A 14,025-nucleotide genomic window follows, 5' to 3' on the forward strand; every position below is an offset into this window, starting at 1 on the left:
AACTGTCATTTCTCTTTGGTTATTTGAGCTGTTCTTACCATAATATGGACTTGGTCTTTTACCAAATTGGGCTATCTTCTGTATACCACCCCTACATTGTCACAACACATTAAGAAGGAAAGAAATTCTGCAAATTCACTTTAACAAGGCACACCTGTTCATTTAAATGCATTCCAGGTGAGAGAATGCCAAGAGTGTACACATATGTCATCAAGGCAAAGGGTGGCTACTGAAAATTCTCAAATATAAATATGTTTTTTTGGTTACTACACGATTCCATGTGTTATTTCATAGTTTTGGTGTCTTCACTAATATTCCATAAAAGTAAAACATTTGAAAAACTCTTGAATAAGTAGGTGTTTGACTGGTACTGTACATTACTGTATTCTACATCGGCTGGTCATCTACGCTTGTACCTGTAGACTTTCCATCACCGTGAAGAAAAACAATGCACAATACAGTACTTGAGTACAATGAGACATCAAGCGGTTTGTGATGATGTGATGATGAGGCTCAGTTGGTATAGCATGGCACTTGCAATTCTAAATTCTAGAGTTGTGGGTTCATTTCCAACGGGGGACCAGCACGAAAATGTATGTACTCACTACTGTAAGTTGCAATGGAGAAAGAATGAAAAGACCATTTCAGTTTTCACATAGAAAGAAGTTGCATTTCCAAAGTATTTCAAGAAACTGAAAAACATATATGGAGCAAGTATTTTTATATTCCACAAGTATTATCAGATTAACTTTTTTTGTACAGGTAATTAATTATAAGACTCAATTTACAAATGCTGGTAAACACTGAAATCCATTAAATGTTTTTTTTTTCTCTCACAAAAGTAGTACACTGGGCCTTTACTAGTCCTGTATTAGCGATATAGACATCTTCAGCGTGGGGGGACATACCCCCCACCCCCCTCCCCCTGGCATTTCTTTTTTTGCAACATCCCTCCCCCCAAATACTTCCCAACGCTATGTATAACCCTTGTTTCCTTCTTGTCTGTTTCAGGGGGCACACACCAGGGTATAGGGACTCCCCATCTTGGACTATTGTGCTCATGTCTGCAGTAGATGCTGTGCTGAGTTTGTTGAACTATCAGATCTGGAACGACATGTCAGGGATTGCTTTTCCAATCAGTTAGTCCTGATTGTCAATGACAATGAAGACCTAGTGTCGTCTGCTGAAATGTTCCCTCTAGCCTCGTCGCCCAGTACACCAGGCGAAACAGTCAACAACTCTGAAATGGAAGAGTGCAGTGATCTGTTGGAGGAGAAACCAGAGGGGAATGAAGACTCTATGGATGTTTCCAGAAGTAAGAGAAGCAATGGCCGGCTCGATAGCACCAGTAGCAGCCGGAGCAGCAGTACTGACAGCCTGACTGATATTGTCTCATGTATCTCAGTTCTCCCAATTTCACTACCTCAACCTGGCAACAAACTCTCAGAACAGCAGGGGACATTATCATGGTTCAACAGCAACGTCATTATTGAAAACCTAGAGAGCACTAAAGTGGCCGTGGCCCAGTTTTGCCAGCAGAGCCGATCGGACACCGGCTACAGTGGCAGTAATAAGATGGCCATCTCATCTCTGATGGAGAAACTCCTGGCTCTGCAGCTGCAACAGATCCACCAGTTGCAGCTGATGGATCAGATTTGTCACCAGGTCTTACTGTTTGCCTCCCAGAGGTCAGAGGAATCAGAGTCTCCAACACAGACACCCATCAGCTGCCCTCAGGGTAGTCTAGCATCAACGCAGGCCAGCCAGCTGACAACCCTCAGTTCTCATCTATCCCAGCAGCTAGCTGCAGCCACTGGGTTAGCCCACAGTCTCGCCACTCAGTCTGCCAGCATCAGTCACTTTAAACGATTAACAGCAACAGTACAGTTACCACAGAGCCCCCTTGGTAGCAGCATTGTGCACTCCAGCACCAAACCCTTACAAAGCATGGGTAAACTCATAGCTTCAGCAGTTAGCAAGCCCCACTCTAGAAAGAAGTACACTCATGCTGAAGGTCTGTACCCTCAACTAAATGTTTCAGCCCATACCAAAATGAACTCACCAGCACTTGGCACAGGTATCTTGCTAACCCCATCGAATAAACTATGTCTACCTCAGCCACCATCCAGCAATCAAACACTCTCGAGTGCTGGACCAAGCATTAGTGCAATTGTGGAGGATCTGAATGCTTTGACGGCATTAGCCCAACAAAGGAAAGACAAACCAACCAATGCGACTTCTTTAGAGCGCAAAATGTCTTCTGAACGGGCTTACTTTAAACACAAATGCAGGTTTTGCGCTAAGGTATTTGGGAGTGACAGTGCCATGCAGATCCATTTGCGATCCCACACTGGGGAGAGGCCATACAAGTGCAACATCTGCGGGAATCGTTTCTCCACCCGTGGGAACTTGAAGGTACACTTCCAGCGGCACAAAGAGAGGTACCCTCACATCCAGATGAACCCTTACCCTGTTCCAGAACACCTTGACAATATCCCAACCAGCACAGGAATCCCTTATGGTATGTCTATGCCACCACAAAAACCAGTTACATGCTGGCTGGAGAGTAAATCATCTCTAGCCACCTTGACTACTTCTGTTGGCCGGTTGCTCCCAACTGTATCACCCAACTTACCTTTTCTTATCAAGAAAGAGGAGCAGCCTGTCTCAATAACCACGCTTTCCAGTCCAGGCGTACGTGAATCATCTAGTGCGGTAAAGTCTACCAAGTGTGTTGACCTTGTAGAGCCTGGAAAAGTCCCCACCGTCCCCACCTTGAATCTGAAAAGAGAAGAGGTTAAACCCCCTTTGACCTTTGTCTCAAGGATGAGTTCGAGAAAAGAAGGATCAGCTGACTATATATCCGCCAACATCACTTCCATTAGCACAAATCCCATCAAGTTGGAGCAGTTCAAGATCAAACATCCCTTCGAAGGAGGAGTCCATGATCCCCTGCAGACATCAGAGACCTCAAAACTCCAGCAGCTAGTGGAGAACATTGACAAGAAGATTACGGACCTCAATGAGTGCATCATTTGCCACCGCATACTTAGTTGCCAGAGCGCCCTCAGGATGCACTACCGCACCCACACAGGAGAGCGGCCCTTCAGGTGTAAAGTGTGCGGACGGGCATTCTCTACCAAAGGGAATCTGAAGACGCACCATGCAGTTCATCGTGCCACGCCGCCACTGAGGGTCCAGCACTCCTGTCCCATATGCCAGAGGAAGTTCACCAACGCTGTTGTCCTACAGCAGCATATTCATATGCACATGGGTGGCCAGATTCCCAACACTCCTCTCTCTGAACAGAGCTACCCAAAGTCAATGGAGTCTGGCAGAGGTTCAGTGGATGAAAGGAAATTAGAAGAGTTAGAGAACCTTTCTGATGATGATATGGACTTCAATGACTGTGGGATTGCAGGTATGTCCAGGTTTATTAACTCCTTATCTGGCAGCTTGTCTCCTTCTGATAGTACAGGAGCAGGCTCCTTTGATGCCGAGAAGAAACTCAACTATCTTAGGCCAGTGGAGGAGATGCAGGTCAGCTGGTTTAAGACAAAGGGACTGGCAAAAGAGGATCAATATGCCTATGACTCATCATCTCTTTGCGGTGACCGAAGTGATGGGAGACTTGCTGTTTCTGAGAATACAGCTGCAAAGCACTTTTTTTCCCCAAGCGAGAGTGTTCCAGTATGTTCTAGCCCCACAAGCTGTGAGGAAAGGTACCAGAATGGTTTATCCCAGGCACATATCAATCCAAGCCCTCTGCAATTCACTAACACTGGCATGGCATCTCTTCACCACCTAAAATCTTTAAACCCACTAACGAATCCCACTAATATGGTCCACACATTCTGTGAACAACGAGGCATTTTTAAGAACACTGCATGCAATATTTGCAGCAAGACATTTGCCTGCCAAAGTGCCTTGGATATCCATTACCGAAGCCATACCAAGGAGAGACCCTTCATTTGCACAGGGTGCAACAGAGGGTTCTCCACTAAGGGGAACCTCAAGCAGCACATGCTAACCCATCAGATGAGGGACCTGCCATCCCAGTTGTTTGAGCCCTCCATTCCCAGCCTTGCTTCCAGCCCCAATTCCTTTGTAAATCCTCTGGCCTCCCAAATGATTAAGCCAGAAGTTAACAGTTTCCTGGGTAGCGTCCCCTATGAGGAACCAAGGGATCTTCAAGGCAGTTTGAGTTTGAGGATGTCCTCAGCCTCCTCCTCCCCAGCGCTCGCTTCCCTGCCACCTCGACGAACTCCCAAGCAGCATTACTGCCACACTTGTGGGAAAACCTTCTCTTCCTCCAGCGCCTTGCAAATCCACGAGAGGACTCACACTGGGGAGAAGCCGTTCGCTTGCACTGTCTGTGGTCGGGCATTCACCACCAAAGGAAATCTGAAGGTACATTCCACTTTTGCATTTACGAGATAGGGTTTAGACTGATTGACTAGCGAAGAAATGTCAAAACTGTGTTTTTTAGGCGTTGTTCCATTCATTAGTGCTGCATAATTAACCAAAATGTAGCTTATATTTCAGTTTTTAAACAGCTAATTGACCGACATCGGTTCAATTATTTGAATGCCATTTTCAATTCATATTTGCTCTGTGAGCTCCTTGGGCAGTTTCTGTAGAGATAAATCAGATCAAGCCTGAACTGTGCGATGTAGTAGGGAGTTGTAGTTTCCAACAGGCCAATATTCCACATAGTTTAGCTCAGAAAACGTGGTAATTAACTACAATGACCATATTCCATAGTCTATGCAGAGCAAGACATTGAGACTGAGAGAAGAGAAAATGAGCGATTGAGAGGGATAGAAAGCAGTTAATTCACAAGACTGAAAATACATGATCTCAAATCAAATCAAATCAAATTTATTTATATAGCCCTTCGTACATCAGCTGATATCTCAAAGTGCTGTACAGAAACCCAGCATAAAACCCCAAACAGCAAGCAATGCAGGTGTAGAAGCACTGTGGCTAGGAAAAACTCCCTAGAAAGGCCAAAACCTAGGAAGAAACCTAGAGAAGAACCAGGCTATGAGGGGTGGCCAGTCCTCTTCTGGCTGTGCCGGGTGGAGATTATAACAGAACATGGCCAAGATGTTCAAACGTTCATAAATGACCAGCATGGTCGAATAATAATAAGGCAGAACAGTTGAAACTGGAGCAGCAGCATGGCCAGGTGGACTGGGGACAGCAAGGAGTCATCATGTCAGGTAGTCCTGGGGCATGGTCCTAGGGCTCAGGTCCTCCAAGAGAGAGAAAGAAAGAGAGAAGGAGAGAATTAGAGAACGCACACTTCGATTCACACAGGACACCGAATAGGACAGGAGAAGTACTCCAGATATAACAAACTGACCCTAGCCCCCCGACACATAAACTACTGCAGCATAAATACTGGAGGCTGAGACAGGAGGGGTCAGGAGACACTGTGGCCCCATCCGAGGACACCCCCAGACAGGGCCAGACAGGAAGGATATAACTCCACCCACTTTGCCAAAGCACAGCCCCCACACCACTAGAGGGATATCTTCAACCACCAACTTACCATCCTGAAACAAGGCTGAGTATAGGCCACAAAGATCTCCGCCATGGCACAACCCAAGGGGGGGCGCCAACCCAGACAGGATGACCACATCAGTGAATCAACCCACACAGGTGACGCACCCCATCCAGGGACGGCATGAGAGAGCCCCAGCAAACCAGTGACTCAGCCCCTGTAATAGGGTTAGAGGCAGAGAATCCCAGTGGAAAGAGGGGAACCGGCCAGGCAGAGACAGCAAGGGCGGTTCGTTGCTCCAGAGCCTTTCCGTTCACCTTCCCACTCCTGGGCCAGACTACACTCAATCATATGACCCACTGAAGAGATAAGTCTTCAGTAAAGACTTAAAGGTTGAGACCGAGTTTGCGTCTCTGACATGGGTAGGCAGACCGTTCCATAAAAATGGAGCTCTATAGGAGAAAGCCCTGCCTCCAGCTGCTTAGAAATTCTAGGGACAATTAGGAGGCCTGCGTCTTGTGACCGTAGTGTACGTGTAGGTATGTACGGCAGGACCAAATCAGATAGATAGGTAGGAGCAAGCCCATGTAATGCTTTGTAGGTTAGCAGTAAAACCTTGAAATCAGCCCTTGCTTTGACAGGAAGCCAGTGTAGAGAGGCTAGCACTGGAGTAATATGATCAAATTTTTTGGTTCTAGTCAGAATTCTAGCAGCCGTATTTAGCACTAACTGAAGTTTATTTAGTGCTTTATCCGGGTAGCCGGAAAGTAGAGCATTGCAGTAGTCTAACCTAGAAGTGACAAAAGCATGGATTAATTTTTCTGCATCATTTTTGGACAGAAAGTTTCTGATTTTTGCAATGTTACGTAGATGGAAAAAAGCTGTCCTTGAAATGGTCTTGATATGTTCTTCAAAAGAGAGATCAGGGTCCAGAGTAACGCCGAGGTCCTTCACAGTTTTATTTGAGACGACTGTACAACTATTAAGATTAATTGTCAGATTCAACAGAAGATCTCTTTGTTTCTTGGGACCTAGAACAAGCATCTCTGTTTTGTCCGAGTTTAAAAGTAGAAAGTTTGCAGCCATCCACTTCCTTATGTCTGAAACACATGCTTCTAGCAAGGGCAATTTTGGGGCTTCACCATGTTTCTTTGAAATGTACAGCTGTGTGTCATCCGCATAGCAGTGGAAGTTAACATTATGTTTTCGAATAACATTCCCAAGAGGTAAAATATATAGTGAAAACAATAGTGGTCCTAAAACGGAACCTTGAGGAACACCAAAATTTACAGTTGATTTGTCAGAGGACAAACCATTCAGAGACAAACTGATATCTTTCCGACAGATAATAATAATAATAAGATCTAAATCAGGCCAGAACTTGTCCGTGTAGACCAATTTGGGTTTCCAATCTCTCCAAAAGAATGTGGTGAGCAATGGTATCAAAAGCAGCACTAAGGTCTAGGAGCACGAGGACAGATGCAGAGCCTCGGTCCGATGCCATTAAAATGTCATTTACCACCTTCACAAGTGCCGTCTCAGTGCTATGATGGGGTCTAAAACCAGACTGAAGCATTTCGTATACATTGTTTGTCTTCAGGAAGGCAGTGAGTTGCTGCGCAACAGCCTTTTCTAAAATGTTTGAGAGGAATGGAAGATTCTATATAGGCCGATAGTTTTTTATATTTTCTGGGTCAGGGTTTGGCTTTTTCAAGAGAGGCTTTATTACTGCCACTTTTAGTGAGTTTGGTACACATCCGGTGGATAGAGAGCCGTTTATTATGTTCAACATAGGAGGGCCAAGCACAGGAAGCAGCTCTTTCAGTAGTTTAGTTGGAATAGGGTCCAGTATGCAGCTTGAAGGTTTAGAGGCCATGATTATTTTCATCATTGTGTCAAGAGATATAGTACTAAAACACTTGAGCGTCTCTCTTGATCCTAGGTCCTGGGAGAGTTGTGCAGACTCAGGACAACTGAGCTTTGAAGGAATACGCAGATTTAAAGAGGAGTCCGTAATTTGCTTTCTAATAATCATAATCTTTTCCTCAAAGAAGTTCATGAATTTATCACTGCTAAAGTGAAAGTCATCCTCTCTTGGGGAATGCTGCTTTTTAGTTAGCTTTGCGACAGTATCAAAAAGGAATTTCGGATTGTTCTTATTTTCCTCAATTAAGTTAGAAAAATAGGATGATCGAGCAGCAGTAAGGGCTCTTCGGTACTGCACGGTACTGTCTTTCCAAGCTAGTCGGAAAGACTTCCAGTTTGGTGTGGCGCCATTTCCGTTCCAATTTTCTGGAAGCTTGCTTCAGAGCTCGGGTATTTTCTGTGTACCAGGGAGCTAGTTTCTTATGAGAAATGTTTTCAGTTTTTAGGGGTGCAACTGCATCTAGGGTATTGCGCAAGGTTAAATTGAGTTCCTCAGTTAGGTGGTTAACTGATTTTTGTCCTCTGGCGTCCTTGGGTAGACAGAGAGAATCTGGAAGGCCATCAAGGAATCTTTGTGTTGTCTGTGAATTTGATGATGTTCCTTGGTTGGGGTCTGAGCAGATTATTTGTTGCAATTGCAAATGTAATAAAATGGTGGTCCGATAGTCCAGGATTATGAGGAAAAACATTAAGATCCAGAACATTTATTCCATGGGACAAAACTAGGTCCAGCGTATGACTGTGACAGTGAGTGGGTCCAGAGACATGTTGGACAAAACCCACTGAGTCGATGATGGCTCCGAAAGCCTTTTGGAGTGGGTCTGTGGACTTTTCCATGTGAATTGAGGAGCTGGCGCGAGACTACAAGGTCCGATCGGAATTTAGGGATCTCAGTGAGGAACGCTGTATATGGCCCAGGAGGCCTGTAAACAGTAGCTATAAAAAGTGATTGAGTAGGCTGCATAGATTTCATGACTAGAAGCTCAAAAGACGAAAACGTCATTTTTTTTTCGTCAATTGAAATTTGCTATCGTAAATGTTAGCAACACCTCCGCCTTTGCGGGATGCACGGGGGATATGGTCACTAGTGTAGCCAGGAGGTGAGGCCTCATTTAACACAGTAAATTCATCAGGCTTAAGTTAAGCCATGTTTCAGTCAGGCCAATCACATCAAGATTATGATCAGTGATTAGTTCATTGACTATAATTGCCTTTGAAGTAAGGGATCTAACATTAAGTAGCCCTATTTTGAGATGTGAGGTATCATGATCTCTTTCAATAATGACAGGAATGGAGGTGGTCTTTATCCTAGTGAGATTGAGAAATTAGAGCCCTGTCTATGTTGGTAGATAAGATGAGAGCACCCCTCCAGCTAGGATGGAGTCCGTCACTCCTCAGCAGGTCAGGCTTGGTCCTGTTTGTGGGTGAGTCCCAGAAAGAGGGCCAATTAGCTACAAATTCTATCTTTTGGGAGGGGCAGAAAACAGTTTTCAACCAGCGATTGAGTTGTGAGACTGCTGTAGAGCTCATCACTCCCCCTAACTTGGAGGGGGCCAGAGACAATTACTCGATGCCGACACATCTTTCTAGCTGATTTACACGTCAGCGCTATGTTGCGCTTGGTGATCTCTGACTGTTTCATCCTAACATTGTTGGTGCCGACGTGGATAACAATATCTCTATACTCTCTACACTCGCCAGTTTTAGCTTTAGCCAGCACCATCTTCATGATCTAATGGCTTGTTCACACTTCAGGCCTTCATGCACAAATCAGTTGTGTTTTCAAATCCATTTTGGAATACTGTCTGTCCAAACAGCAAGAGACAAGTAACCCCATCGGATTTGTGTGTGTTCAGACAGCAGTCATTTCCTGACACGACTATGCTAGTTGTCATAGTAATGGCAGGTGTGTGCACAGAGGTGTAGGCTGATTGGTGGTGGTGCTCAGGCTTCCTATCACTAGGAAGTTATGTAGCAAGCTAAGGTGACAACAATGCCTGCCATGGACGTTTCCAGTTGCTTTGGATGTTCAAAATCATAGTGTAGGAACACTTTTAAAGCCTCGAAGGATAAGATTATACAACTTTTCAAAAGTCCTTTTTGGCTAGCCAGGGCAGTCAACTGAGTTAGCTACCTAGGTAGCTGTTTAACTTTCTATCACATTCACTCATTTGTTTGTAAATCCTGAACAAGCTAAATAGGTACCACATGTTCTTGTCAAACTGTCAACAGAGTAGTTAGCAAGCAATGAGATAGGCCAAGTAACAGTCTAAAAAAAACACTCGAGGGCAAACAAATTAGATTTGACTGTTACAGACACATGTCACATGGGCAGGAATCAGATTTGTATCTGACTTCAAACCACCCACGAAGGTCTCAACATCCCAGAATAAAAATCTTGCGCCAGCTCCTCAATTCAGTTTTTGGGGAGATGTATGAGAAAATATACTAAAACGGGGAGCGGAAGCAGGGCGGTTGCTCCACCCCCCTCCCTCTGCAAGTTTTGGTCAATGCTATGGGCCAAATGTCCCCTCCCCTTCCCAATTTCAAAAGGTGCTCACACCTGCTAAATCGTAGGAGATTAAGTGTATCGAATCATTACACTGTGATATTTGTCTTCATAAAAGGAGTGTAAACTCACCATTGCTCTATTCCTCATGTAGGTCCATATGGGAACTCACATGTGGAGTAGTGCCCCCACCAGGCGAGGACGCAGACTGTCTGTGGACGGACCATTGATGTTTATGGGAACCCATCCTGTGAAGCTATCAGAGCCAATTCAGAGGCCAGACATTAGGTCCAGTAATGGAGACTCCTTTAGTCTCTGGAACCATTGTACAGACTCCTTCTCTAAGAATTTGGCCTTGAGGACCAATGATATCTCAGTCATCCAGAATGGAGGCGGGCCTTACCTCTCTGGACCAATGGGGCATGGGGCCAGCTCACCCAAAGGGAGTGTAAATGTTGGTCTAGACAAATTTCCCAGTACAGAACACAATGCTTCTTTGACGCCGCCTGGGGAAAATGATACAGAAAGAGCGACTTACTTCCGTTTCACTCATTTGATGGAGGAGAGGAAGGAAATGATTGCCAATTAAAGAGACTGTATATTATTTTAGGGAGAGGGAAGGCTGCTGTTGTTGATGGACTAGAGCTTTCTTCTTTGAAGGAAATTAACTGCGATGTTGGAATAGACTGAGTTTCTTTGAGTTTGTCTATAAATGATAATAACCTTATTTGGAGTCAAGTGTCTAGTAAAGTCTCCCTGCTTTTCAGTGTGCTTATTAGAGTTTGACTGTTTTTTATTACCTATTTACATGGGTAAAATAGCCTATTGGTTGTGTAATTATGCTTAATGTTACGGTTTTATAATTCTAATAGAATTTTGAGGTGTTGACTATGTTATTGAAGAGGAATTCACTTGTAACATACTTTGTCATATCTTTGTGAAACACACGGATATATAATTGATGTGTCAATATCAATGTACTAATATACTTTATACATCGGGTGGGTCTAATCCTGAATGCTGATTGGTTCAAACCGTATTCCAGACGGTGTCTATTCCACAAGTTACCACTGGCTAAATCTATGATGTTAAAATGTCTATTTACTCTCTTCCATCTGTCTACACAATCCACTGTCTCATCAGCCCAGCCGGGCAATTTATAAACTCGATCTCCACTATAAAAAGTATCTAGACATTATCTCACATTTCTTTTAGACTAACATTTAGTTTTCAACAGTGGAGATTTGTGTCAGTATAAACTCTCTCGACATTTACAACATTGTTTCAATATTCAAATTCGATCTGTCCCATCTGTCCCATAGTAATGAACGTTTTGGGACGTAACAAATAGGCAGCAGCGTTTCTCATCCAGTCGAAATCATAATTTTTATGGATATATACAAAGAAATGTCAATTGAAAAAAGGTAAAACAAAACAAAGGGCAGCTAGTTTGCAGTATTTCCAGCTTCAGTTTGAAGTGATTGTGTTAGCTGTGTTGTTGGCTAGCTCCTCAGAACAACAGTGTCCTGACGTGAGAGCACATGTTCTAAGGCAGGTGAAATAGTGCATCATTACCTCATTGTTATGGATGTATCCAAATAAATGTCACTAGAAAACAGCTTAAACAAATGCAAATGCAGCTACTGTTGTTATTCTGGCTGCACTGTTTGACATGACTGTAAGTTAGCAGTATGGCAATGGAGCATTACAAAAAATGAATGACTGGGACACGTCCATAGATGTAGAACAAAAAGACTGAACGACTGGGTCGCATCTCTGGCAACCGAACCGATAGGACGGATGACCAGCCGGCTTGGGTAGCAACCCTAGATTTGTGTCAGGACTATATCTTGTGGTAGGATGAAATAGTATTAATAAATTAATCAAAATAAAGTTCATGAAAATATGTCAACCATTATTTGAATGTGTTGGTAACCCGTTGTATAAAAGTGATAATGCCCTCGAAGCCGGTGTTTGGAGTATATATTGGACCTAGACAAAGTCTCTGGCCTAACATCACCCGTGCCAATATATCCCAGAAACACCGGCTTCGAGGGCATTATCACTTAAATAATTCATGTTCATTTACTATTTCTCAAACACTTGCAGCAAAATATGACTAATATGTAATAATGACATTTCAAATAAGGAGGCAACATACATTGCACATGTAGGCCAACTGTAAAGAGAAGTACTGTTACTTGAGGTGCTGTAATACATTGTCAATCTTTTTACCATTGGTTTTCAGAAAATGATTGGCCATTACACCACTTCTGTACCTCAGTTGAATAATCCTATTCTGTGATATGCTGTGGAAACTGTTATCTTTTCCCCTGTTCAATAACAATTGATATACATATTAATGGTAAAGGTGGACGTCAAAATGAAATAAAAAGATTGAGATGGGTTATAGCTTTGAATCACGTTCTTCCCGATGTCCTTCCTGTGGGCGGCAGGTAGCCTAGCGGCTAGAGAGGCAAGCCAGCAGCCGGAGGGTTTCTGGTGTCAAATCCTAGATGCCATTGCCTGCCATTGTGGGCACTTAAGGCATTTAGCCCGCCACAACAACAGCTCCCAGGGCGCTCAGTGAGGCAGCCCCCAAAACCTCTCCAAAAAAACATGTACAGTGGGGCAAAAAAGTATTTCGTCAGCCACCAATTGTGCAAGTTCTCCCTTAAAAAGATGAGAGAGGCCTGTAATTTTCATCATAGGTACACTTCAACTATGACAGACAAAATTACAAAAAAAATCCAGAAAATCACATTGTAGGATTGAATGAATTTATTGAATTTATTTGCAGATTATGGTGGAAAATAAGCATTTGGTCACCTACAAACAAGCAAGATTTCTGGCTCTCACAGACCTGTAACTTATTCTTTAAGAGGCTCCTCTGTCCTCTACTCGTTACCTGTATTAATGGCACCTGTTTGAACTTGTTATCAGTATAAAAGACACCTGTCCACAACCTCAAACAGTCACACTCCAAACTCCACTATGGCCAAGACCAAAAAGATGTCAAAGGACACCAGAAACAAAATTGTAGACCTGCACAAGGCTGGGAAGACTGAATCTGCAATAGGTAAGCAGCTTGTTTTGAAGAAATCAAGTGTGGGAGCAATTATTACAAAATGGAAGACATACAAGACCACTGATAATCTCCCTTGATCTGGGGCTCCATGCAAGATCTCACCCCGTGGGGTCAAAATGATCACAAGAACGGTGAGCAAAAATCCCAGAACCACAAGGGGGGACCTAGTGAATGACCTGCAGAGAGCTGGGACCAAAGTAACAAAGCCTACCATCAGTAACACACTACGCCGCCAGGGACTCAAATGCAGTGCCAGACGTGTCCCCCTGCTTAAGCCAGTACATGTCCAGGTCCGTCTGAAGTTTGCTAGAGAGCATTTGGATGATCCAGAAGAAGATTGGGAGAATGTCATGAAACCAAAATATTACTTTTTGGTAAAAACTCAACTCGTCGTGTTTGGAGGACAAAGAATGCGGAGTTGCATCCAAAGAACACCATACCTACTGTGAAGCATGGGGGTGGAAACATCATGCTTTGGGGCTGTTTTGGCAGGGTCTTTCAGCATGACAATGATCCCAAACACACCGCCTGGGCAACGAAGGAGTGGCTTCATAAGAAGCATTTCAAGGTCCCGGAGTGGCCTAGCCATTCTCCAGATCTCAACCCCATAGAAAATCTTTGTAGGGAGTTGAAAGTCCGTGTTGCCCAGCAACAGCCCCAAAATATCACTGCTCTAGAGGAGATCTGCATGGAGGAATGGGCCAAAATACCAGCAACAGTTTGTGAAAACCTTGTGAAGACAGAAAACATTTGACCTCATTTGTCATTGCCAACAAAGGGTATATAACAAAGTATTGAGAAACTTTTGTTATTGACCAAATACTTATTTTCCACCATAATCTGCAAAGAAATTCATTAAAACTCCTACAATGTGATTTTCTGGATTTTTTTTCTCATTTTGTCTGTCATAGTTGAAGTGTACCTATGATGACAATTACAGGCCTCTCTCATCTTTTTAAGTGGAAGAACTTGCACAATTGGTGGCTGACTAAA

The 14,025-nt window shown here is 43.7% G+C and overlaps 1 protein-coding gene across 1 annotated transcript; it reads left to right on the top strand.

Moving 5' to 3' along the window:
- The first annotated feature begins 790 nt into the window (after positions 1 to 790).
- Positions 791 to 12,270, top strand: LOC118400726 (sal-like protein 1). The gene is made up of 3 exons (XM_052474611.1): positions 791 to 796; positions 1,033 to 4,410; positions 10,099 to 12,270. The coding sequence occupies exons 1-3, from the start codon at positions 791 to 793 to the stop codon at positions 10,531 to 10,533; spliced, it is 3,819 nt and encodes a 1,272-aa protein (XP_052330571.1). The 3' UTR covers positions 10,534 to 12,270.
- The last annotated feature ends 1,755 nt before the right edge of the window (positions 12,271 to 14,025 follow it).

Source organism: Oncorhynchus keta, chromosome 22 (genome assembly GCF_023373465.1).
Source record: "Oncorhynchus keta strain PuntledgeMale-10-30-2019 chromosome 22, Oket_V2, whole genome shotgun sequence".
NCBI classification, from domain to species: domain Eukaryota; kingdom Metazoa; phylum Chordata; class Actinopteri; order Salmoniformes; family Salmonidae; genus Oncorhynchus; species Oncorhynchus keta.